The following is a 27434-nucleotide window of genomic DNA, read 5'->3' on the forward strand; positions in this document are numbered from 1 at the left end:
CTTGAATTCAGCTGTGTACATTATTGAGGAAGCTTTGGATTCTTACTTCAAGGATTTCTGCGGCGGCAGTGTCAGCTCGCCGCTCCTTGTTCTATGTTCTTGGAGAGCAGATGCGGAATCCAAGAAGGGATTGGAATGCTTACCTTATAATGCTCAGGTTCTGTTTGGCCCTGATTTAGTCAAAATTGTGGATACACTGGTGACAGCTAATTTTGCATGCCTGCCTTGAGCTCCTACTCCATCCTGATCTGGGAGCTCGTCTTCTTGATTCTATCGTCCCCAGGGTAAGCCTAAGGTGCAGTGCTTTCCGAGACCCTCTGGGGCCAAGAAACAGACTTGGAGCGGTAGATGTCCGGCCGCCATACCGGATGACAAACCCTCAGCCTGGTGGGTCAGGCCTCCCCTTGGGGAGCCCCAAGGTGGGGACCGACTTCTACTATTTGCCCAGGGCTGGTGTCAAACCACCGTAGACGGACTGGGTCCTTCTCACTTGGGTAAAGGAAGTGGTCTCCCACGGATATGCCCTGTCCTCCCGAGAAGACCTCCCCATCAATTTTTCACCGCAGGCCTTCCTTCAGTTTAAGAAAGGGCCCTGAAAATCCAGTAGGTGGTGCATTCTATGCTCCTGGCAGGGGTCATAGTGCCTGTCCCGTCACCCCAAAGAGGGATGGGTTATTATTCCCACCTCTTTCTGGTACAGAAAAACGTGCGGTGCATACCATCCTAGCCTCAACCTCAAGTTCCTAAACAGATTACAAAAGGGTACCTCAGTTCAGGATGGAAACTCTGCATTCCATTGTATTAGCTATGGAAGTTGGAGACATTGTGGTGTCTCTGGGCAACTAGGATGCCTACCTGCATGTACCTATTGCAAAATCTCATCAATGTTTCCTCAGATTTGCTGCACTGGATTACCATTGCAAGTTTCAGGTCTACCCTGTGGTCTCTCTATGGCACCACGGGTATTTACTAAGGTAAGGGTGGTCATGGCGGCCCTCCTGAAGTTTCAAGGTGTTCGCCTGCTTCCCTATCTGGACGACCTCCTACTGTTAGCAGGATCTCCAGAATTACTTTGCAGCCATCTGCAACTGACAATATCGGTGTTGCAGACCCTCAGCTGGCGGATGGATTGGAAGGAGTCTTCACTTATTCCATCCCAGAGGAAGTTCCATCTTGGTGCACTGTTGGACTCTCAAGAGCAGATAATCTTCTTAACAGAGGTGAAGCTCTCGGCGTTGCAGACAAGGGTACGCATTTGTCTTCAAGGTCGCCGAGTATCCATTACTGGGGTCCATGGTGTCAACATTTGACATGGTAGATTATTCCCAGTTTCACTCCAGACCTCTGCAGAGGTTGACTCTCTCCAGGTGGGATGGATTGTCCCGTCGGATAAAGTCACAAATGATGCTGCTTTCTCCGGTGGGGCGTCTGTCTCTAACTTGGTGATTACAGACGTCTCATCTCATCAAGGGATCCCGGACTGGGTCCTTCTCACGACGGGTGCCAGTCTTCAAGGCTGGGGGGCTGTGACGGGTCCACATGTTTTTTTAGGGATGGTGGGCGTCAGCGGAATTGGCCCTTCTGATGAATATCTTGGAACTTTGGGCAGTGTTCAAAGCACTACAACATGCAAGACTTATTCTGCACAGACAACCAGTGCAAATTCAGTCAAATAACGCCATTATAGTGGCTTACTTAAACTGTCAAGGGAGGAACAGGAAGTCAGACAGCCCTTAAAGAGGTATCCTACATTCTGACTTGGACGGAAGGCAATCTCCCGGCAATCTCGGCTGTGTTCATCCCAGGAGTCCTCAACTGGGAATGGTCTCCTCCCCGGGAGGTATTTCAGCTCCTAGGGGACAAATGGAGCCTTTCAGATATAGACCACATGGCCTCCAGACACAGCCGCCAGCTGCTTGTGTACAGGTCCAGAAAAAGAGATGCAGAGTTTCTCCTGGTAGACACACCGTCGGTTCTGTGGACCTTCCAGTTTGTGTACCAGTTTCCTCCGTTATCCCTTCTTCCTTGTGTGCTTCAAAAGTTCAAGCAAGAAGGGGGTACGATCCTGCTGGTGGCTCCAGCATGGCCCAGCCATCACTGGTACTCTGCGGAGTCTCTCCATCGACACTTCGTTGCTGTTGCCTCAATGTTCAGACCTGTTGTCTCAGGGTCCTTGCTTTTACTCAGATCTGGGTCGTCTGTCTTCGATGGCGTGGCTTTTGAGACATCCCTCCTATGGGCTAAGGGGTTCTCCAACTATGTGGTTAACACCATGCGCAGAACTCGGATACTCGCTTCTGCCAGGATTTACCACAGGGTGTAGTTTACCTAGTTGATGGGTGTCACCCAAGGGGTACAATTCCCAGGTATTTTGGATATCCAGGGCTCTGGCTTTCCTACAGGTGAGTTTACAAGCTGCCTTGCATCCTTGAAGGTGCATGTTTCCGCACTGTCAGTGTGGTTTCAGCATAGGATTGCTCCACTTCCTGATATCTGCACTTTTATGCAGGGTGTCCTTCGCATTCAGCCTCCTTTTGTCCCTCCAGTGGCATCTTGGGATTTGGCTGTGGTCCTTAGGGCTCTCCAAGGACCTCCATTTGTACTCCTGGGCTCAGTAGACTTCAAATGGCTTACAGCTAAGACTGTATTTCTTCTAGCTATTACTTCAGCTAGAAGGGTGTCAGATTTGGGGGCTCTTTCTTGTCGCCCTGCCTTTATAATTGTTCACAGGAACAGGGCGGTTCTTAGGACTCGCCCTGGTTTTCTTCCTAAGGTGGTGTCTGGTTTCCACATAAATGAGGAAATTATAGTATCGGCCTTTAACTCACCAGACCTTTCAGCAGGTGAGGCCTCATTGGATGTGGTACGTGCTCTCCGTAATTTACGTGGCTCATACCAGTTCCATTCAGAAGTCGGATTCCTTGTTTGTCGTCTATGGTTTCCATAAGAAGGGATGGCCTGCCAACAAACAGTCGTTGGCAGGGTGGATTCGCGTGGCAATCTTTGAGGCTTACACTTATGAGGGTATTCCAATGCTGCCCTCTTACTGCTCATTCTACTCAGTCTGTGGGTCCCTCATGGGCAGTTCACCTTGGCACCTTGGCTGTTCAGCTTTGTAAGGCGGCCAGGTGGTTTTCTGTCCATACCTTTGTATGGTATTATGCTTTTGATACCTTTTGCCTCTCAGGATGCTTTTTATTAAACTTACCTGTCCGTGTCCCGCATTGGGTGTCAGCGCTGCTCAGAACACCTTGAAAATGGCCACTGCGACCATTTACCAACGCTCTGCACATGCGCAGTAAACTCTGGGCACACTCTAGTGCCCGGAGTGTATTACGGCTCTGGTGGCTGGCCAGCCGTGTCAGTCAGCTGCCAGCCACCAGAAAGAGAGGAGGGGGCCCCGCACGGTGAGTGCACATGGGCCCCCTCCTCTCTTAAGATGCCCCTGCCTATACCCCAAGGTATCCTGTGGAACCCTATGGACTTGGTAGAAATAGAGATAACAAAGGTAAGTTCTTACCATAACTCTTATTTTCCAGTTGCACCAGACCCCATGTATGCCCTAATATTTAGTTAGAATAAACCCCACAGATATCATTCTCTCTCAACTCGGGAAAATGGGGGTGCTACCACGGACATATTGTTAAATCAAGTAGGGGAATAAAAAAAGGGGGGAAATATCCATAGTGGTGCACTAAACAATACATAAAACATAAGTTTGAATAATTTGTATACATAATAGCAAGGCACTAAAAAGTGAAAATACAGTATATTTAAAAAGAATTTGGTGTGTGTAATGTAAATGAGTGTATTTAAAAAGGGGGCGTACGCTCCTGATCCACTAAATGTCCTATTATAGATGTTGAGTATAGGTCGACGTATGTGTGTGTCTATCAGTATAGACAATTCCATTTCCATATTGATCTCACATACAGGTGATGCACTAAGTGCTTCGGTTAATATATGTATAGTATGTTATATACCATAGCATATCAGGGATGTTATTCAATGGAAAAGAGGGGATAACAATTCTCCAAAATATGGTCCTATAATTATTCTTTTTAAATATACTGTATTTTCACTTTTTAGTGCCGCGCTATTATGTATACAAATTAATAAAACTTATGTTTTATGTATTGTTTAGTGCACCACTATGGATAATTCCCCCATTTTTTCTTCCCCTACTTGATGTGATAGAAATGCTAGCGGGCAGCGGCTGGCATGTGAGAACCTCTGGTTTGCAGGTGGTGACATGTGAAGGCCATGTGTAGGGCATAGGGCTCGCTGGAAGGGCGAGGGTTACATTGGAGTGTTGTGTGTAGGGTGCAGGGCACACTGGAAAGCTGGTATGGGGCACTCTGAAGACCATGGGGCACACTGGCGTTCTGTTCATGGAGCAGATAGAAACAAACTTCAGCTTCCCATCAGAAGCACATTTCCCTTCTAGCCCTAATGGAGCAGCAGCAGCAGCACTGAGGAGAGGTCAGGGGGCGCGGCGTATATCAGCATAGCTAACCTGCGTCACCTAACTCTACAGTGCGGATTCTGTACTACTACAGAGCAAACAAGCGTCTGCTCCAGGCCCAGGGTGCAGCCTTTTAGGGCGCACAAGAGATGCAGCCACGTCATTGCTGCACCTTGCCAATTTAATTAAAAAAAAGATTGGACCGCTGACCTGGCTCCAGTTTTCCCGTGGGACCCTTCCCCCTCTTACTAATTTCCTGCGACACCCCTCTCCCTGCTGAGCCAACCTGTCTGCCACCTTGGAAGTCAGCAAATTTGGTACACAGGCTTATTGCAGAGTATGATGTGAATGTGCATTAATAGAGTACATGGGGCTACACTAAGTGGTAATAACTTCAGAAAGAAAACTAAGTTCATGGACTTGCCCTGATTTATCTTTGCTTATTATTACAAGGAGCTCACTATTGCCCCAGAATGACTCTCTTTGGTGTGAGAGAACTAGTGATCCGGGCAGCAGGTACAGTTCATGTGCGCAGAGAAATATGGGGCCCAGTACAGAGGAATTAGGCTGTGTTTCTGGCCACAGCGGGCCCCCAGGCAGTCTGGCCCCCTTAGTGTTGTACCCCCCATAACTCTCTGATGGAGCCCCTGCATGTGCATGATGGAGACCCTGTGTCAGATATCTGACCTGCCATGGTTATGCAAATCAGTGATGTCACAGTGGCCAGTGATGTCATAACACAGGACAGCTAGTGAGGCTCACCCTCAGCAGAGACTTGCATTATAGTTACAGAATCCTAGCAAGGTGTATTGTTTTTATTATAAAGCACATTTTCTCTAATTCTACTACTGGAGAAGCATCTGAGAGGCTGTAACTCTAAATGTGAGGCTTCATGGCCTCGTCTAGGTAAGTGACTGTCTGTGTTGTGTTTTTAAAAATAGGGATTTCCTTGTTACAAATGTAATATTTATGATCAGATTTACAATTATGTGGAACACCAATTATAGCTAATTTATATCACTAAGTACATCAATACTGTCACTAATTACACAAACATTGATAGCATCCAAAATTGATTAACTTATAATTGTGCTTCAAATTCTTTGAAACAGAAGCTGAGATACTTTAATGTTTCACTGTTTGTTTTTGTGGGGATTGTTATTATTATTATTATTATTATTATTATTATTATTATTATTAGCTTTTTATTAGTTTTTTTTATTGAACCACCAAAGAAAATTACAGTTACAAAATTTGTTTAAAAAAAATAGAATATCACATCAATCCATTACATAATAGCATATAATAGTATTGTTTTTATTTTTATTTTCATATGAAACCACTTGAATTCTTTTAATAGTACTAAACAAGCGTTCTCATCCTCTACACTCGGCCTAGACAACCTGTGGCTCCCCAGCTGTTGTGAAACTACAAGTCCCAGCATACCCTGCCACAGTTTCGCTATTAGGGAATTCTAAAACTGTAGCAGGGCATGCTGGGACTTGTAGTTTCACAACAGCTGGAGAGCCGCAGGTTGGCTCTACACAAACTTCTTTAATGTAGTTGTCTCTAAGATAAGTCTGGAAACACAACCAGCCCTCATCCTCCTCATTATAAACCGTCCAATCCGCTTATAAAGCTAAATTCAAAATGATCCAAGGAAACAATTGTTATGTTTTGTTATTGTCATGTTGGAATATTAGGAACAATTTTATGTTGTATCAAAATTCTGTTCTCAGGGGCCAATGTAATAGTCTTCATTCTAGCACCTTGCACCTGTCACAGCCCGTGCCGTTCCTCTTTCCTGCCTGGGGTGTCACTCTCTGCTCTGGTGCTTCTAGCACCATCAGCTGATGCAACACACTGCTGATACACAGACCAGAGTGTGCTAGAATGAAGACTAATGTAATCTGAGCTGCAGAAGTATATATGCCTTATTACTGCAAACCCATTACTAATATCACTGTAATAATGTAAATAGATAATAACAGTAACATTACTGTATATATTAGCATAAACATGCTCAAGACACATTCAGCTGATTGGACTCTGCTGCCGCCCGTTATGGGGTGTATTTTTAAAGTGAAGGCGCTCATACTGTACTTTGGTCACATTACACCGCCCCCTTACCATAAGGGGAAGTAATCCTAAAATGTGTCTCTGCCAACACAGCTGTAGATACATAAGATATTTGGTGTGCATGCAAAGCTTACAATAGTGCCTGGATTGGGGGGAAAAGGCGAGACCATCTCTACATGAGCAGACTGCAGACGGCATGGGGTGACGGTGTGCACTGACTGCAGGCGGCATTGGGGTGATGCTGTGCACTGACTGCAGATGGCATGGGATGACGCTGTGCATTGACTGCAGGCAGCATTGGGGTGACGCTGTGCGCTGACTGCAGACGGCATGGGGTGACGGTGTGCACTGACTGCAGGCGGCATTGGGGTGACGCTGTGCACTGACTGCAGACGGCATCGGGTGATGCTGTGCAAAGACTGCAGGCGGCATTGGGGTGATGCTGTGCACTGACTGCAGATGGCATGGGGTGATGCTGTGCATTGACTGCAGGCGGCATTGGGGTGACGCTGTGCGCTGACTGCAGACGGCATGGGGTGACGCTGTGCATTGACTGCAGGCGGAATTGGGGTGATGCTGTGCACTGACTGCAGACGGCATGGGGTGACGCTGTGCACTGACTGCAGGCGGCATTGGGGTGATGCTGTGCTCTGACTGCAGATGGCATTGGGGTGATGCTGTACACTGACTGCAGACGGAATGGGGTGACGCTGTGCACTGACTGCAGGCGGCATTTGGGTGATGCTGTGCGCTGACTGCAGATGGCATGGGGTGATGCTGTGCCCTGTCTGCAGGCGGCATGGGGTGATGCTGTGCGCTGACTGCAGACGGCATGGGGTAACGCTGTGCGCTGACTGCAGGCAGCATGGGGTGATGCTGTGCACTGACTGCTAACGGCATGGTGTGATGCTTGTCACTTAGTGACTCCTCTCAGAGGCAGAGTCATTCGGTTGGCATTGGGCTCAGCTGCAGGGCCGCGGGGAGGGGAGGGACTTGTTTCCCCTTCATATATAACTGACAAAACTCAATACCGCCGCATTCCAGCTCACTTTAACCCCTGCTTATCTGGTCCCATAAAACTAGCCACACTGTCCACAAAGGTAATTTTATACAGCAGCAGCACCTTGAGATCCACAGAATATATTATATATCACATATACATAAAGGAGGATTATTATTTGCACTTATAATTTACAATTTTGTTTTTGCATCTCTATCTTTAGTAAGAGAAAGCGGAAGACTAATAGAGATTCGGCATCAAGCTCATTGCTAGAAGCCGATCCAGGTAAGACAGGAGCCAGAAGTCTTTATTAACCTTCAGTAATATACCTGTAATTATGAAATAGAGTAAAGCTGGGTACACACCTGCTCGAGCATCGCTCTCTCTACCCTCTGTCTCACAACTACATTCCCTCACCTATCTTGCATGTACTTGTTCTGGTTTAATGTGTGATTTGTGTTTTGTATGAAGAACACACCATACATAACGTCTTGCCTTGCTTCCACAGCATGCATTTTCTGTGGTCGTGCAGAAAATGACGTGCCCAAGTATGGAGAGCTGCTGCATAATGCCAAGGAGAAGCTGACCGTCCACCACTACTGCCTGGTAAGTATGGAAAGTAATGATGGATGAGCATCAGTTATAGCAGCTGAAAGCAGCCTGTTACACAGTAAGGTGCACATTTATCACAATCTGCAATATTTATGCAAATGTGATAATCATTTTGTCCTATGGGCCTGATTCAGCTTGGAACGCAAGTCTGCGGATGCACACGCACCCTGCCGATGTTTGTGTTCTGCGCATGCATATGCATCACAGTGTGCGAACTGGCCGCTGCGATCGCGAGGGGCAGTGGTCGAAGGAACGCAGACATGCCAGTGCGTTTGAATGCCATTACAGCGGCGTGCATAATTAAGCCCCTGCGACGGCACATGCAGCCTGAGCTCTAGGTACTGTCAGGAAGTTTAGCAATTTCTGAGTCAGGTCATCTCTACCACAACTGTGCGGCTGGGTCCGATGTTACTCTATGTTACCGATGCTTTCACAGACTACCAAAGGCAGGGCTGCCATCAGAAATGGTGGGGCCCGGTACTGACAAATTAAGCAGAACCCCCCTCACCCCGGGGTATGGGGCAGAAGTGGGTGGAGCTGTGGATGTGGGTGGAGCTACTTTGGGGAGTGAGAGAGAGGGAGGGCTGGACCTATTGGGGGCACAGATTAATCGTTCGTAAGTGATGTTATATTACTTGCTGTGCTGACATTTTCATTTGCATGTTTTTAATTTAATATATCTAAGCACAAGATGTTTTGTGTGTGTATATATATATATATATATATATATATATATATATATAAATAAATCATACATACACAAACAAAAGCCTCTGGTGCTTAACTATATTAAATTAAAAGCATGCAAATGTAAGTGTTAGCACAGCAAGTAATATAGCAGCACTTACACACATGTATGTGTATGATTATTTATTTATATATATATATATATATATATATACACTGTATATGTACTATATATATATATATATATATATTTGATATATATATACGTGCGGCTAAAGCGCACACAAACACAGAAAATATTTTTTTATTTTTGCTGGAGAGTAGTGCACTTTGTGGGTTACACCACCCTTTAAGAAATGAGCCAGCCGGCTCTTTACTTATGGGACACAGGCGCACGCTTGGCGCTGCTCCTTTGTTGATGCACGTGCAGCCACAGTGCACACAAGTCACAAACACAGAAAATATATATTTTTTTGGTTTGGAGTGTACTTTGGGGGTTACAGAACCCTTTAACGGTCAAGCCAGCCGGCCCTTTACTTATGACACAGGCGCACGCTTGGCACTACTTTGTTGATGCACGTGCGGCTACTGCGCACACAATTCACAAACACAGAAAATAATTTTTTTTTGGTTTGGACTGGAGTGTACTTTCGGGGGTTACAGCACCCTTTAATGGTCAAGCCAGCCGGCCCTTTACTTATGACACAGGCGCACGCTTGGCACTACTTTGTTGATGCACGTGCGGCTACTGCGCACACAATTCACAAACACAGAAAATAAATTTTTTTTTGGTTTGGACTGGAGTGTACTTTGGGGGTTACAGCACCCTTTAACGGTCAAGCCAGCCGGCCCTTTACTTATGACACAGGCGCACGCTTGGCACTACTTTGTTGATGCACGTGCGGCTACTGCGCACACAATTCACAAACACAGAAAATAATTTTTTTTTGGTTTGGACTGGAGTGTACTTTCGGGGGTTACAGCACCCTTTAACGGTCAAGCCAGCCGGCCCTTTACTTATGACACAGGCGCACGCTTGGCACTACTTTGTTGATGCACGTGCGGCTACTGCACACACAATTCACAAACACAGAAAATATATTATTTTTTTAGCACTTGGGGGGAGCACCCCTGATGGACAGAGCACCCCCTGGACAACACTACAGCACCTCTTTAGGACTGGGACACTGCACAGGACTTTGGAGTGGACACAGCCCCTATGGAGAACTGACTGCACAACACAGTCCAGCCAGCCCCTATGGACTTTGAAGTAGTGGACACAGCCCCTATTAACAACAGCAGCACAGCACAACACAGCCAGCCCCTATGGACTTTGAAGTAGTGGACAACAGCAGCACTACACTACACTACACTACACAGCCCTAACTCCCACCCTCCCTCTTCACTGTCCACAGCCGAGTGAGAAAATGGCGCCAACGTGGGTACCTTATATAGGATCCAAAACCCGCGAGACTCGGAAGGCGGGATGATGACGTTTTGCCTCGATTTCAGATCCGAGTCAGGTGGGAAAAGTCGAGCCTGATTCGGATCGGACTCGGATCGGGGGGGCTCGGGGGGGTTCGGATTTCAGAAATCCGAACCCGCTCACCCCTAATATACACACACTATATATACTGTATATATACTATATATATATATATATATATGCATATTCACACTGTATATATACTATTTATATATATGTAATACATAAATTAGGCACTCCCACCCTACAACAGAGCCCAAACTTACCTGGACACTCGGCCATCTCCGTGACTCTGGGAGCTCCCACAGCGCAGAGTGATGTGAGGTACCACATGTCACTGGTGGAATGCACCGGCAGCTGCCAGAGAAGAGTCTCGGTGGCATTTAATACATGGAGCCGGTTGCAAGCCAATCACAGCTCATGGAACGGCAGCCAGCCAATCAGCAGCGGCCGCTACCCGGGCCCCCTCTCTCTCTGGGAGTCTCTCTTTGGAGTCCCGGCAGTCCCCCCCTGATGGCAGCCCTAACCAAAGGTATTGCGGAAGTGGGCAGCTTACTGAAGTGGTGGGTGTGTGAGTATACTGCTGCGATCGCAATGCATTCATAGCATATTTTCGCAGCGGCCTGGTGTGTGCGATTACAGACTTGCGATCCATCGTGAATCAGGCCCTATATTCACAAGGTAATAATGTAAATGTTTACTCAAATGTCTCAATCTCCTCTTCCCCGGAGGCCAATGCCGATAAGAGCCCAGTCACGGTAAGCCTTTGAAGCAGAGAGATGGCTTGTGAGTGTTTTGGGCAGGGATGTAAAGAGATGGGCCCAGGGAGAGGGGTGTGTCCTAATTGTGGGAGGCATGGCTATGCCCCCTTAGGTTAAAAATACCCCTTTTTGTGAGCCCCTCAGCCTAGCATAAAGCCACGGGGTTGGGGGGGCGCGATAAGTGTGATAGCTCCCCCCCACATAAAGGCAACAAATTATTCTACCAAATGAAACCATACATTTTCTGTTAATTAAAATGGTGGAAAAATGCAAAAAAACATATTTTGTTTCATTTTTAACTTTAGGCATTAAATATTATTGGAGCCCTCCCCTAAGGATATGTAGTTATCTGCACAGTTTCATTAACATGCTAAGTGCATAAAACATGATAAAACTATATTGGAGCATATGTTAGAGATATAAGTCTTCCTAATTGTTATAGATAATGCAGCAGTGGTGACAGCCATAAGTACATCTCCCCTCTCTCCTATCCAGTTACTATCCAGCGGTGTGCTGCAGAGGGGTAGTGACAGGCAAGGCTTCTATGGCTTCCTGTACCCAGATGTGCGGAAGGCAGCCAGCCGGGCGGCAGAGCAGGTGAGGAGCCGATCATGCTGATACTTTCTCATGTCATGTGAAGTCACCGGAGAACTGAATGACACATATTGGGCCTAATTGGGAGTTTATTCTATTCCCTGATAATCCACAAAGAATAAAATAAACAGCTTTGTGATGCCGCAGTGAGAACGGCTCCGCCTAGAGCCGCGGTGCAGAATGACTGTGGTACTGATGTGACCAGGAAGGTCAAAAGCCACTCAGCCAATCAGAAGTGTTTTCCCAAGGTGGTCAACAGATTCTGGGGAGTTGTATTTATATAAAATGTTTTGGTGTATGGACCTAACTCAGAGGTGAATGCATTGCAGGTGTTGGCGCAGTTGGCCACTGTGCTTTTTTTACTGTTCATGAGTCCTGATGGTTTACCGACTGTGGTTGTAGTGAGTATTTGGATGCAGAGCAGACAATGGGTGCTTGTGGAAAGAAACAGAGTGATGCCGCCTGTCAGCGGTAATGCAGATCTTTTTGCTTCCTCGAGCCAGTGTGCTGCTAAATGCACATGTGTGATCCAGCTTGCCGGTTCCTGCATGCACAGAGGACTGGAAGCTCAGACATATGCACTTGCACTTCACTAAAATAAAAAAAAGAAAGAAAAAAAGATTAACGTGCCATAGGTCTCTCTGTAGGACGGCCGATCAGCCGCAGCAGCTATGATTGGAAGCCTTAGAGGAGCTATTTTCTATCTCTCCCACTAAGGTGGTTAGCAGAGGACCTGGTTATACTTGAGTGTTATATACAGTGACTGTTCTATTATTAGGAAGTAAAGGAGTCTAGAACAAAGGTTATTTATAGTGGGGGACCTATTTACACTCATTGTTCGTGTTTTTCTCAGTATTGTCATTTGTTAATCATGTTTTGCAGCCCTGCACAGTGTGCAAGAGGATGGGCGCCTCCATACGCTGCAGCGGGAAGGCCTGCACTGAGACCGTGCACTTCCCCTGTGGCCAGGAAAAGGAATTTATATTCCAGTACTTCAAGGAGTTTCCGTGAGTAATCCATTTGCTTCTAGGTATATAGAACCCGATTCAGACCCGCTTGCTAGATGCGTTCGCACGCAGCTGGCGTATGCAAATCCGGCAAGGCAGGCGATCGTACGGCAAGGCATTAGCACGCCCACTATGTCTTGGCGTGTGATCGCGCTGTGTATGTATGTTCCGTTACAGTGGGGTTTTTGTTTGAACTTCTCACTATTTATTCTGTAATATTTGTTTCCCTGCAGATCATTTTGCCCAAGGCATCGGCCAGTTCAGAAGGCTGCGGCACAGGACGGAGTAAGTGCATGTACCATCTGCCTGGAGGAGCTGACCCCTGCCCCTGCATATGATGTGATTAAGAGCCCCTGCTGCAAAAACACTTGGTTCCACAGGACTTGCCTGCAGGTGAGCTATGGCTTTACTATTTACTCCTCACTATCGGAGTCACCGGGAGGAGGCCAACCAAGAGAGAGCTGAGGAATGACGGCCAATGGAGTGGAGGGTTTGAAGCTGATCCCGGTGCCCGCTCTCTGTATATGAAGGATTATGGCGAATGCAGCCTGACGTTAGGCTGGTCGGCTTGTCCTCGCTCGTCAGCTCTTGTGCAGGATGTTTGCTTTATGACTGTACATATATATATATTTGGTATTTCATCTGAACTTCTTACATTACAGATGCATGCATTAAACGCAGGGAAGTATTTCTTGAAGTGCCCCATATGCCAGAACATGGAGAGTTTCCAGCAGGAGATGCTGCAAATGGGAATTTACATTCCCCACAGGTATATGTAACAATTGTCTTTATCTAGAACATAGAATCCAGCTCCATCACAGAGGCATTTTAAGACTGGAGGGGGCCCATGTGAGGATTCCTGTGAGCCCCCTCCCCCTGAAAAAAAAATGACACTGGCGCATGCACAGAACATCACCAACAATCTGGAATTTACCCATAATCCCCTGTGCATATGCAGTAATCTGGTGTTATATCATACATATGATGCAGCTTATGAAATGCTATAAGCAAAATGTGTCCTATTATAATTTACAGAGATTTATCAGTTCTTTAGTAAGCAAATTGCCAAATCCAGCCATAAGACTATGGGCACTTGGCTATGGGTCTATGACCCTGATTCAGAGCCGGACACGCTGACAAAGCGCTCGCTCTGAATCAGGGCCGTCCTTCTGAATTTTTAGAGCGGCCTCCCGGCCGCTCGTATAGCTGTGGGTGACCACCCACAGCTATAGCGAGCGGCCAGGAAGATGGTCGCGATGCTCAAGACCATCGTGACCATCGGCCTTGTGACGAGACCCTTGTGGTAGGGTCTCGTTGCCGCAAGCCCTGGAGTGCTTTTAGCTCTATCAGAGCTGAAAGCACTCCCACTGACATCACTTGTGATGTCAGTGGGGCCGGCCCCAGATGGTAGGCGTTCCGATGGGAATACCTCCGTCTGGCCAGTCACGCCCCTGGCACGCCCACCAAACGGGGCGTGCTGTCACTCACCATCAACAGCACGCCCCCTTTGTAGCGAGACCCATAGTGACGGCTTGCCGGACTGGACTGCTGGACTAGATGAAACAGACAGAAGAAAGCGTTGTAATGTAACATTGATTAATTACATCAGCGATATTACCTCACATTAACCTTTCAGAGATGCATCCTGGGAACTGGAGAACAACGCCTTTGGAGAACTACTGCAGGTCCACCAACAGTGCGACGCGGATCCCTGCCGCTGCGACCATGGAAGAACTCACAGCGAGAGCGGCAGGTAAAACTTTTCGCATTTTATTTCTTAAAGGCTGCCAGTGTGCTATGGCCCAGCAGCAGCCCCTGGGAAGGTTCCCCTGCTCATTCCGCATGATTAATGCGGCCTAGACTCTGATAAATAGGACCCTACGTTTATTAGCTAAGGATCTACTGGGTGTATGCGTAATATATGTGACGGTGTATTTACTAAGAGGCTGATATCTTTCACATTTACTGTGTGCTTACTAAGAGGCCGACACCAAGAACCTGGCTACTATAATCGTTTTCTGTTATAATATATGTTATGGGATGGGTACAGGATGCGCCGGGATACTGAACGTATCCCATATCTTATATGTGTTGTGAATCTAATATGTATTCAATAAATTGTAATATTGGAATCTTTATCAGAGAGTTCCCAGTACCTTAGGTTTTCTTGATAGCGCTGCCCACTTTGTTATTGGTTTCACCCCACACTTACCTGCTCCTCCGTCTCTCTCTGCCCTATAATTCTGTTCTTCTCTTTATCATGCTTCACTGTGCTGGTTGGGTGGCTCGGAGGCTTCTCTTCCCGGCTGCTCTTCTATTCGGCACCAGAGACACATTATGATAGCCAATGCCCACAATATAAAAGAATGAGGGGAGCAGGGGGGCGTATAAACCATTGTGACGGGTGGCGTATGAACCATTGTGCCGGGTGGCGTATCAACCATTGTGTGGGTGACGTATCAGCTGTTACAGTGTTGTAGCCACTGGCACTGTAACATAGCATTTCGCATACAGATACACCCGCTGTCACACACAGAATATAGGCATGCCGCATATCATTTTAATCAGCAGAAGTTGCTTGTGCGTCCTACTCCTATCACTGTTTGATTAAGATGCATTTGAAGGTAAAAAATTTGCTGAAATGTATACATTCTTATAAGCTGCCAAATTGTTTAATCCTCTCTAGAATACAATAAAACATTTAGTATCTTAGGGCCTATTTCTTCCTGTAGCGAAATGCTCCATTGCTGAGATTTATAGCTCCAGCTGTAGATTTATCCTCTGTGTCTCCTCTTTCAGTGAATGGTGTATAATTCGGTGTCACTGCTGTGGGTCAGCAGGAACCCACCTTGCCTGCTCAGCCCTGAGATCTGCTGAGAGCACATGGACCTGTGCAGAGTGTGCCTCCATTCTGGAGAAGCCGGAGGATGTTGTTGGTAAGTACTTTCCCCTGTCATTTGTCACCTATTACTAGGTAGTACAGTATCTAACATCATAACTTATATTTCACTTACGTGGTAGAATGAGACATTAGTGAAAACTATCATTAAGTTACCAATCTTGGGTTAATGCCACTGTAGTGTAATCGATGTGTGGCCCTTTTCATGTTACAGTAGCCTTAGCCAACCTGCAACTTGTAGGACACAGAGTACGTCCATCCACATAAACATATCGCTAACAATGTTGGATCTCTTTCTGATTGCAGAGTCATTGGCAGAGGCATCTGTGGTAATACCATCAACGAGCAGAGCAAATCCTCCGCCTGCTGTAACACCAGGAGAGACCTGCGCCCGGACGAGGGGGCATCTTTCAGTAACACCAGGAGAGACCTGCGCCCGGGTGAGGGGTTACAAAATAATAACATCCAGGAGGACCAGAAAATCACCATTGTAGGGTGCTAAACCCAGAACCTGGGGGCCCAGGTGGAGACAAGATGCCTCATGATCTGCTACCTACCTGTCGTACACATCCTGCAGGAACAGAGAACTGTGTGGATCCGTGCAGTGTCTCTCACTCTCGTCCCCATATTCACATCAGTGGAATTAGAGCAATTAAATATCTTTTGCTTTCCAAACCAAGTAAAGAGAAAATTCTTCTTTTATAAAATATTTTAGCAGGGGATTACAAATCAGTAATATTGATATTAGGCATGCCTAAGGCTTCAATCCAAAGGCTCCATTCATATGGCTTCAGTGCATAACGGTGTGTTTCGTTCTGATCGAAGTGAATGGTTATACCACATAACCAACTGAGTGAGTACAAATTAACACACTTTATTTATAAGTAACAAACATACAAAGTATACAGTATACTTTTGTCTATGTGTTCAGATGACACCAGTCATTCATTATCTTCAACATAAGATGTAGTTCATGTTAATCTGGGGAGCCCTCATTTCACAATGCCCAGGTCTTTCAATTCACATTGCAGACACTCTACTGCAGTCTCAGGTCCATGCACGAGCCAAAGAGCCTTTGTCTAGGTCTTGATTTATATACCATAGTCTGGGTGTTTGGCTTTCCAGATATTAAGCCTATATTAGTTACATACTGGGTATCAAGCACTGATTGGTACAACATAACATGGACCATTCTTATCTCTTGCACATGCTCAGTAAGCACTAAGATATACTCAGGACAAAGAAATACTGTTATGGCGTGTCCTAGAATGTCTGGAGTTACACTATCTCAAAGCCCCTCTTTGTCTAAAGAATATAGGGCCTCATTCAGACCCACTCGCGAGTGGCTGTCCGCTCGCAAGTGGGTCAATGGTGTGCACTGCACATGCGCACGACGGAGGGAGCTCCGTCGTGCACATGCGTGAGACGCGACGAGCGAAGGACTTTCCTTCGCTCGTTGTGTCTGATCAAAGGGGGCGTGCTGTCGATGTTGATTGACAGCACGCCCCCTTTGGTGGGTGTGCTGGGGGCGTGCCAGCCAGATGGAGGCATTCCCAATGGAACACCTACCGTCAGAAGCCGGCCCCACTGACATCACTAGTGATGTCAGTGGGAGTGATTTTGGCTCTGATAGAGCCAAAATCACTCCTGGCCTTGCAGTTGAGAAACTCAACCGCAGGCTTCTGGTCGCACTGGCGATGGTTGCGATGGTCAAAACCATCGTGACCATCATCCTGCACGCTCGTATAGGCTGTGGGTGGTGACCCACAGCTATACGAGCGTCCAGGAGGACGCTCCATATTTATGGAGGTGGGCCCTGATTCAGAGCGAGCGCTCTGGTCAGAGCGTCCAGCTCTGAATCAGGGCCATGGACATCACTTTCAGTAACCCATAATGCTTAGCATCTCTATACATCTTACAATGGTTATTCTATTGCAATGTGGCTAACTTTCTACAACTAACACCATATAAGGTCTTAAAGGCTTATTATACATTTCTGTTAATGACAGGTACAAGTATAGGCCCCCCAATATATGTCTTGTCTGACCCCAAAGGTGAATCTGACCAGTCTAGGCATAGACTAGAACTACATGAATACAAACTCTTTTCAAACCTCAATGCGGCCTAGCACAGTTGTGTATTACAACTTATATACCTATGTAGAAATTATTTAACCCACTGGTTACACTTCAGTCCTGCTATTTATCCTGTGCTTTTGTGCCTATCAATTACATATTCAAATGAGTTCTAATTAAAGACTGTTGCTTTTAATCAGATATTATAAATATAAGTGGTTGGCACGGTTCCTGGCATCCTCCCATCAGTTATGGGTTGGTTGATGGATCCCTGCAGTGTTCTGGAAATCAATTCATCAGTGAATGTTATTAAAGGGGGATGGTGTTAATCTGTGCTGCTGCCACCTTTATGTGGACTTTCTCCAAGTTATCTGAGAGCACAATCACTGGTGACAGATGGACCTTAATATCTCTAGCCTGCGATCTTCATATAGCAAGGTGGACAGTATATTTTAGCATAGTCCTCTATGATCCGCCATCTCAGGAAGCATCTGTGAGCCTATAGATTACACTCGGCCCAAAATAAGAAACAACATGTTATATAACGCGACCTCTTGGCATTCTGACATCTTCGATAAGTTAGACACATATATATTCCTATAATCGTGCATTTTCTATATGCAAGCTTATATTAATTTTACACTTGTTACTTCTTATTTCTAGTTCAGATATATTTATAATATATATAATTATTGCTGATCAATATGTTATCACTTATAAACATTCCAAGGTTAATAGCTCAATTAACTTCACACTAATATCTTTATTCTTAATATAAGGGAAGATTATAGTCCTTCTGTAACACTCTGCTATTTTCATTGGAGTTTGACAGGGAGAGACATGCGGTGAGGTATTGATAGGTTATCCTCCCCTCTGACAATCAGAAACTGCCTAAAGCATAGGGGGGGCTGTTCCGCAGACAATAATACTGCACAGAAAAAAAACAGGGTCACCCCCTTCTCAGTGAGAGATGTGATAGCTCTGATGGACAACTCTGATGATCAGGCGACCTATCCAGAGGGTTCTGACAGCACACTGCCACTGCCATAATGCTCCTGTGCCATCTATAGCCAGCATCTACTTCACCTACCACTTGCTAATGAGAGTTGAGCTGCTATTTTCATTGGAGTATGACAGGGAGTGGTGAGGCAGCAACAAGGTCAGCCTCCCCTCTGACTATCAGAAACTGCCTGGAGCACAGGGCAGGCCATACCACAGGCAAAAATACTGCACTGAAAAAGGTGGGTGGCAGCTCAGTTCTGCAGTAAACCGTTGGTGAGTCAGCAGAATTTGTAGAATCAAATGGAGACAGAACAAGGGCCTGATAGTATAACGGAAAAGCTAATTTCACATCAGAATGAGCATAATTCCAAATGATATTATATTGGTAATAACATGTATTTTTCCCTCTTCTACAGTTGTATGTAACAATCCTTTGTATAGCGTTATTCTAGAGTCTGTGTACTCTAATCAGCATGAGGTCTGGTGTGTGGAAAGGTGACAAAACCCCTCTTGACTAGTCCCCTGTGAAGCTGGGCAAGTGAGGATGTAAGAAGGTCTGTCTTCCTAAAACAATCATTACGAGCCCTGTGTTCTGTTTGGGGACAGTGATCAAAAGAATGGATGGACCAGGGAGACATTCGGTCTCCAGAGGTGTGTATCTCCTCACCTAGTCACTGGGTATGTTTATTGACCCAGGCCTGTTCCCCAAACTTGAAATATAGCTGAGTGTGTAATTAAAGAACCCCTGCTCAGGTGGCCAGGAAAACTTGAGCTTCAGCCAGCTAAACAATCCACTCTGAGCTGAAAAGGGTAAAATCATCCCCATGGAGGGGGTGAGGGGAGTGCCTGGAAAAAGCAGGCCTAAATATGTGAGTCAACCCTGACCCATTGGTTCATCCTACATGAGGCTATCGAAGGATACAGATGATCCCGAGTTCATCACTGGGAAGGCCTCGTCCCAGAACCATTTAATCCGCCTTCACTCAAATGGTTTGTTTCCCCATTTATTATTTTATTTTCTGGAAAGTGTGAGTAACTGTGTGATTTTTTTATTATATTCTTTGTAAACTTTTGTACATAAGCTTTGAAGACATTCTTCAATTAAACATTAATTCTAGTTCTGGATCTTTGTTTTTATGACCCAAGTCCTCATATGACTCGTTACCTATTTTTCTAAGTATTGATAAATGTGTGTGCAGGTAAGAGCATAAGCTTACTTTATGCTTTAACATTATATTCTTCTGCTGGTGGCAGTTACCAGGTTTAGTTAACCACACATGCTGAGGGTTACCTGTAAAAGTCACGGGCGGCGATTCTCAGATTGGTGTATCTGGAGGGTCGGCCCGCAGGACCGTGACAGATAATGTAATATTATGGTTGAAAATCCTTTGATAATATGCTTACCAAATGTACACTTGTTCAAAAGCGTAACTGCAGGAGTTTAAATTTGCAGGTTTGGTACTCCTCCCAGAAGAGAATACTTCACTTATGAGAAGCCTCATGTATCAATAAAAGATATCTCCATAGCATATATGTACATTTCAAAAGTGAGAACAATACATACAGCATACAAGCTATATCATACAGAATAAAATAGCTTATCTGTGAATGAAGATGTGAGGGCATGGATGCCATCCAATAGGTGATGTCTTTTTGAGAAGCAAAAGTTCAGAAGATGAGGCAAACAAGGGGGTAGATCCTAAAAACAAAGATATATTCAGCTTGTCATCCCACTACTTATCACAATCTGAAGTATCAATACTCAGTAAAGGATTGATGTTTGCCCTCACACAGAAACACAATACATTTAAAATGTTTATCGATTTGAACACATATGCCGGGAAACTAACACTTACAAGGCATTTTGCAAAGAAGTAAACGGCCATAATAACTAATTATAACAACGTCTCTAAATTAGGATACTCAGGCACTGGCCTCGTCACTCCGAGAAAACGGGGCTGATGCCCTAACGTGCGAACCATGGCAATCGTGCAGCAGCTTAGGGGGCACTTGATCTGCACATGCATAGTTTGTAACATGGACGTGTGAAGATCTCGCTTCATAGGAGTTGTACATAAACCCAATGAATTGGGTCCATAGTATCCTATACAAGTTTGACAGAAATATAAAATTTTTCTAGCAGTTTCTTTTTTTACATAAAAAAAGACATTTATAGGATGTTTGTCTCCAGCTGTTCAGTTCTACATCACATTGTTCAGTATGGTAATAAATGTAATTCATTAAAGTAAGATAATCTTGCTCTACTCAGTTCGTCCCAAAAAAAAATATACATCCTTGCTCTACTTATTTCTTAAAAAAGAGCACTGTAATATGTTCTGTCCTGGACTTGCTATCGATCTCCCAGATAACAAGGTCAGTGATAGATGTATTAGCATGCTTCCTGCTGGACATTTTCACAGTGGTCTGTGTTTACCTACTAAAGCATGGCAGTAATATAAAAATGTATAGAATACATGTGTAGTTGTTTTTAAATATAAGGTGCGGCTTTGTGGAATTGCATTTTCCAGAAAAAGGAGATTTATGTTCTTACCTGTTAAATCCTTTTCTTTGACTCCATAGGGGGTACAGGGATCACTCTAGCTATAGCCTGGAGAGAGGAGAGCCTGGGCACCAAATAGTTAACATTTATTTCCCAGCAGCCCTGGCTCCCTTTCCTTTGTACCCCGACCCCAACCACCGGCAGCCAGTTAAGTTAGCAAGCCATGGCAAGGAGCGAGGAGAAGGAAGACAGGCAGACACTCTGAATCACACACATAGGCAAGGTGAACAGAACCGATACTCAGGCAAGAAGATCCACGTATCACTCCTGCTGTGGCCACACTGGAGCCATAAGGATCACTGTGCCTCCCTCCAGCGTTAACCTGCGAAAGACCTGCGGGATCTTTGAGATTGGAGGAAAGATGTATATTAGCAGAAACATCCATGGTACCTATAGAGTGTCCACCAGGAGAGCTGCGGGCTTTCTGGTGTGGGAACTGCATCACTGCAACTGATGATTGTGTTGAGATGCCATCATATCTATGTCTGGTAGGTCCCAATGGTGGACTAGTAGAGTCTTGATGTAGAGCCTACTCGCCCAAGTGATAATCCTGGAGGTTTAGGGAGTCCGCATCCCAATTCTGGACTCCAGGGAGGAAGGCTGCTGACAGTGCAGATGGATACCACTCTGCTCAGTGGAGAATGCAGTTGACTCCATCATGGCTTTGCAACTGTGAGTGCCACCCTGGTAGTTTATATAGGTGACATCGGTTGACCGGATAACCCAGGAGGAGTGACTGTGCCCTGCAAAATGCGCTGTGTACTGCGTGGAGCTCCAGGACATTGATGGACAGTCTGCTTTCCTGAGTCGTCCATAGACCCTGGAAGGTCTGAAAACACATCATCATCCCCCACCCCCCCCGAAGACCTGCGTCGGAGTTGAGTAGGACCCAGTCTGGGATCTGAAGAAGATGGTCCCTGTCCATGTGTGGGGCTGGTGGAGCCACCATAACTGTCCCAAGGGAGAATGAGCGTCTGCACCCTGAGGTGCAAAAGGGACTTGTTCCACCATGCTAGAATTTCCAACTGAGGAGGACAGGAGAGGAACTAGACTTACACCACTATGTTGAAGATGGAGACCAAAGAACCCAAGATCTGCATGTAGCTGTGGAGCCAAACCTGATGGTTGCTCAGGAATTCACAAATCCTGGACTGCAGAGCTAAAATGTTATCTGCAGGATGGAAGACCTGTCGAACCCTGGAATTGAGTAAAGAGCCTAAGTGTAGCATCTACTGAGAAGGTGTCAGAATGGATTTCCTCCAATTGACTATCCACCCGAGTGACTGCAGTTCTTCCACTATTTACAAAGTCTCACTGTCCCAAAAATGACAGAGAAATTACACTCCTCAATTTTGAGTGGCAGCTCCAAAAGTCTCCAGAAAAGGACTATTGGTCCATAGGTCCAAATAGGTCCAAATAGAAAGACTGTTCAGCAATTGTGACACATCAGCGCTATCTAGTGTATAGAGTCCAAAAGACCTCCTGTGTTTTCTTCCAATTTTAAGTTTCTTTCATTTAAGGCTCCAGAATTGTTTTTTTCACATCCATAAAGGAAACAAAGAATTAAAGTGCATTAGTTATGTACCAAAAAAATCTCTCTTTTTACATACATTAACTGCCACCTCTGTAGGGGTAAATTTAATATTCTTTTGTATTAGAATTTTTTCTGCCCCTCATACACAATATAGATTATACCAATGCAAAAAAACACAGCAAAGTAAACAAAGTGCCAGTGTTATGTCACACCCCCTACAAATATCTGAAAAACCACTATGCATGGTACGGTCAGATCCAGGGGAGTGGGAGCGATCAGTACGATTCCTTCCCCACACACCTTGCAGGCAGAGAGAGCCTCCAAAGCCCAGCACACAGCAGCTGGGCTGGGGAGAGAGGCTACTGCCAAAAACAGTTAAGCAGTGTTATGGGGGAACCAGACCTCCAATAAGCCCAGGCCTGGGTAATTAATAACCCCCTCTCTCTGCACCCCTGGAAACATTCTCTTCTGACTAAACAGCTGCTGTAATGTCTATACACAGATTGCAGGTCTACATAGTGTATCAGAATATTTTAGTCGGAAAGGGAAAACAGGAAAATGTGTCTCCCTTTCTAAGTCTGAGCTATTTCTGCACATTTGCTCCAATTTATTTGGTTTAAAGTAGGGGTGTGCCCCGGCACACAGCACTACACAGCACTACAGCCAGCCAGCCAGCCAGCCCCTATGGACAGGACAACAGCCAGCCCCTATATAGACAACAGTAGCCAGCCAGCCCCTATGTATATGGACAACAGTAGCCAGCCAGCCAGCATCAGTAACAGCTCCCAGCTTCCTCCTCTTCACAGTAGCCAGCCAGCCCAGTATTGTAATGTATATATAAGTACTACTAAGTTTATTTTTTATTATCACAACAGTACAGTAGCCAACAGCTCCCAGCTCCCTCCCTCTGCCAGCCCCTATGGACAGGACAACAGCCAGCCCCTATATGGACAAAAGTAGCCACCCAGCCCCTATGTATGGACAACAGTAGCCAGCCAGTGTCAGCAACAGCTCCCAGCTCCCCCCCTCCACACTAGCCAACAGTTCCCAACTGCCTCCCTCTGCACGCACGCTCCACAGCCAGAATGAAACATGGCAACGATCGTGGGACCTTTATAGAATCAAAACCTGCGAGAATTCGACAGCGGGATAATGACGTTTTGCCTTGATTTCAGTTCCGAGCCAGGCAGGAAAACCAGAGCCTGACTCGGTTCCCAGCTCAGATCAGGGGGGGGCTAGAGGTGGTTCGGATTTCAGAAATCCGAACCCAGTCATCCCTTGTATACACTAGTAGCAACCCACCCAGGTTTCGTACCAGAGCAATTTTGAATTTACATTTTTTAACCAAGGTCTTATAAGATTGCCTTGTAAGATGACATTAGTAATTTTTCCTTTATGACGTCAACACAAAAAGATTTCGTTTTGATGTGATACGCAAAAGAGCCACGTAAAGTTGTCCCTTAGAAAAACAGTCTCCACTAAGGTCAGCTCCAGCCACGTTACGTGTCTGTCCCTGAGCTTTATTTATTGTCATACCAAAGCAGACTCTTACCGGGAATTGGACTCGTTTGACATTAAAGAATCGTTTTTTACATAAATTAAACAGGAACGGTAAAAAAAAAAAAGGGAGAACTTAATTTTTGTATCAGTAAATATACATTTTTCTGGAGAAATCGGATAATATGTATCAGTCTCCACATGGTATAAAATAAAGTCCATCGTTGTGCTATACTGTATCTTTAATGATTTAGGCAGTGTAAGCCAAGAAAACGCACGGACATAAGTATTTTCATTGACTTTCTTCACTAAAATCGTCACTGCCCGGCTCCCTTCTGTCACACATTAATATTTCCTACACCTAAACCTTCCTCTGCAAATGCTCCATAGAATGGTGCAAATTGCATCAAATTCCATTAAGTGGTTCTCGAGATTAGCCTGAACTAACAGAAAGACTTTATTTTATATATATATATGATAATAAATCAGACTTATGATGCTTGTTCAATAAATTAGAGTATATCGTAGATATTAAGTGACTAGAACTAGCAGACTGCAATAAGGTTTTAATGGGAAACTCCTGTATCGACAGAGGAACTTTAGAGAACTGAGCATTAACAGCATGTCTAAGCTGAAGATACCTATAGAAGAAGTGGTTGGGGACGTCAAACTCTAGCCGCAGTTGATGGAAGGTCTTTAGAGTGTCTGCCTGAATTATCTGACCAATAGACACTACACCCCACTGACCCCAGGCTTCTCTGACCTGAAGAGCTTAGAGCTCCCTAAAGCAATTAGCATGAGCAAAAGGTGGATCTGGATCAATGCCCTCCGCTTGTAATAGAAGTGAGACAAGTCTCCAAATCGTGAGGGCCTGCCTAATTACGGGCATCCTAAATATAGGTATATTATCACTCAATATTAGTCGTAATGGTGACAAGCCTGTCTTAGAATAAGCCATGACCTGGGCATGCAAGGAATTATCAGTTTGATCATTAATCCATTCCCATATATGTGTTAATTGTGCAGCAAAATAATAAAATTAAAACAGGGGTAATGCCAAGCCTCCAACATCACGAGGTCTAGTTAAAGTATACAATTTGATCCTGACCCTTTTGCTGGCCCAGATCAGTGAAGATAAGAGGCCATCAATCTGTTTAACAAATTTCTGTGGGATATAGACCGGAGAATGATAGAAAGTATACAGGAGTTTAGGTTGGAGAACCATTTTAACAAGATTTACTCTTCCCGTTACCGTTAGTGGCAGTTTACTCCAAATTGGGACACGGGACTTAAGATATTCAATTTGTGGCAACATATTCAGTGGCAGATAATGTTGAGGGATATTGGAGATCCATATTCCTAAATATTTAAATGAGTTCACCCATTTTAGAGGAAGATTAATAATAGGAATAGTGGGACAAGTCCCCCTGAAGGGTAAAATACATGATTTATCCCAGTTAATCAATAAACCGGAGTATTTCCCAAATAAATCAATAACCTCAAGAGCCTTAGGCATAGAAGTAACATATTGCATGATAAATAATAGTATGTTATCCACATACAGCACAATCTTATCTACCCTTGATCCTAGCTGAAACCAATGAATGTTAGAATGAGCTAATCATGCAAGCTACGGGCTCGATGGCCATAGCAAAGAGAATGGGTGACAGGGGACATCTCTGCCTCGTTTCCCTATGGTGTGAAAATTATGTGGAAATAAATCCATTCACTGACACTCTCGCCACAGGGTCCGTATATAACAGCTTTACCCACTTAATATATCCCGGGCCACTACCAAATCGTTCCATGGTCTCCCAAAGAAATATCCACTCGATTGAATTGAACGCCTTAGTGGCATCTAATGACACAATAATAAAGATTTGTGGATCCCCACGTTGTATCTGTAAGTGTGTGAATAACCGCCGTAGATTTACTGCCATGGATTTACCGGGCATAAAGCCTGTCTAATCAGGATGAATCAGTTGGGTTATGACCCGGTTAATCCTGGAGGCCAATATTTTAGCCAGGACTTTTATATCTGTAGGGGGAAGTGATATAGGTCTATATGAGTCAGTCATAGTGGTATCTTTGCCTGATTTAGGTAAGACAATTATCAGTGCCTCAGACATAGAATTTGGCAGCGTATTGTTTATGTAAATTTGATTAAAGAGCTCTAGTAATTGAGGAGCAAATATGTTTTTTGTAAACCTCAAGGGGGATCCCATCTAAGCCAGGGGCTTTACCATTTGGAAATGAGTTTAGGGCCACCTCTATTTCCTCCATTGACAGTGGAGAGTCAAGTGAGTCCCTTGCCTCCAAGGAGAGTGTCGGGAGTGATACAGTAGACAAAAATTCACACACCTCCGGTTGGGTATAAACCAACCTAGATTAGTATAGGTCATGGTAATATTTAACGAATTGGCCCACAATATCTGGGTTATGCACATATACAACGCTGCCTGACCCAACTAATTTTACCACTGTATTGGATGACTTTTGCTTGATGCGAGCCAAGTTAGCAAGATAAGAACCAGGTCTATCACCTGATGCATATTGCAAATATGAGTTAAACAGAATCTTGTATTATGCCTTGTCCATCAGAAATCATTCCATAATTTTTGGGCACCCCACCATGCTTTTTTATTTAAATCTGACTCGTTAGCGAAATATAGGCTAACTCAAAAGACTTACAAGAAGCCTCCAGATCCATTTCAGCTTTTCTATATGAAGATTTCAACCCAGCCACCCTACGAATTAAAGAACCTCTTAAAAATGACTTAAAGGCATCTCATATAAGTGCAACAGAAGCAGTACCACTGTTCAATTCAAAAAATTCTTTCCACTCCACTTCCAACTCTGCTCCTGAACCCATGTGTGATAACCAGAACTGGTTGAATTTCCAAAAGTATTGACCCCTCTCCCTCTAAATCTACACTAATTGACATTGGGGAGTGGTCAGAGATTCCCCTAGTCTCATATGTTATCTTGTGTTTTCTAGGTATAAAATCCGGTATAGCTAAGGCCATATCTATCCTGGAAAAAGAGGAATGTGTGTAAGAGAAAAAGGAATATTGTCTCACAGAGGGATACCTCAACCTCCAGGCATCAACCAGGCCCATTACCCTAATCATACTCGAAAATCCAGTTTCCCTACCCTGTGTTACTGATGCAGTCAT

At 45.0% G+C, this 27434-nt stretch overlaps 1 protein-coding gene across 1 annotated transcript; it reads left to right on the forward strand.

Moving 5' to 3' along the window:
- Positions 1-847: 847 nt before the first annotated feature.
- Positions 848-27315, forward strand: LOC148454883 (E3 ubiquitin-protein ligase PHF7-like). Its single transcript, XM_088460639.1, has 11 exons — positions 848-962; positions 1110-1314; positions 7768-7829; positions 8053-8150; positions 11586-11687; positions 12567-12691; positions 12925-13084; positions 13354-13460; positions 14328-14444; positions 15491-15627; positions 27257-27315. The coding sequence occupies exons 1-11, from the start codon at positions 848-850 to the stop codon at positions 27313-27315; spliced, it is 1287 nt and encodes a 428-aa protein (XP_088316765.1).
- The last annotated feature ends 119 nt before the right edge of the window (positions 27316-27434 follow it).

This window comes from Taudactylus pleione, unplaced genomic scaffold, assembly GCF_031769625.1.
Source record: "Taudactylus pleione unplaced genomic scaffold, aTauple2 ptg000969l, whole genome shotgun sequence".
NCBI lineage: Eukaryota > Metazoa > Chordata > Amphibia > Anura > Myobatrachidae > Taudactylus > Taudactylus pleione.

What these genes read in the sequence shown, in the direction of transcription:
- LOC148454883 (XM_088460639.1), top strand. Translation starts at nt 848, where the DNA reads ATGCCTACCTGCATGTACCTATTGCAAAATCTCATCAATGTTTCCTCA. An exon ending in CCGTCCACCACTACTGCCTG is followed by an intron (nt 8,151 to 11,585) that starts GTAAGTATGGAA and finishes TCTCCTATCCAG; the next exon opens with TTACTATCCAGCGGTGTGCT. An exon ending in ACTCACAGCGAGAGCGGCAG is followed by an intron (nt 14,445 to 15,490) that starts GTAAAACTTTTC and finishes CTCCTCTTTCAG; the next exon opens with TGAATGGTGTATAATTCGGT.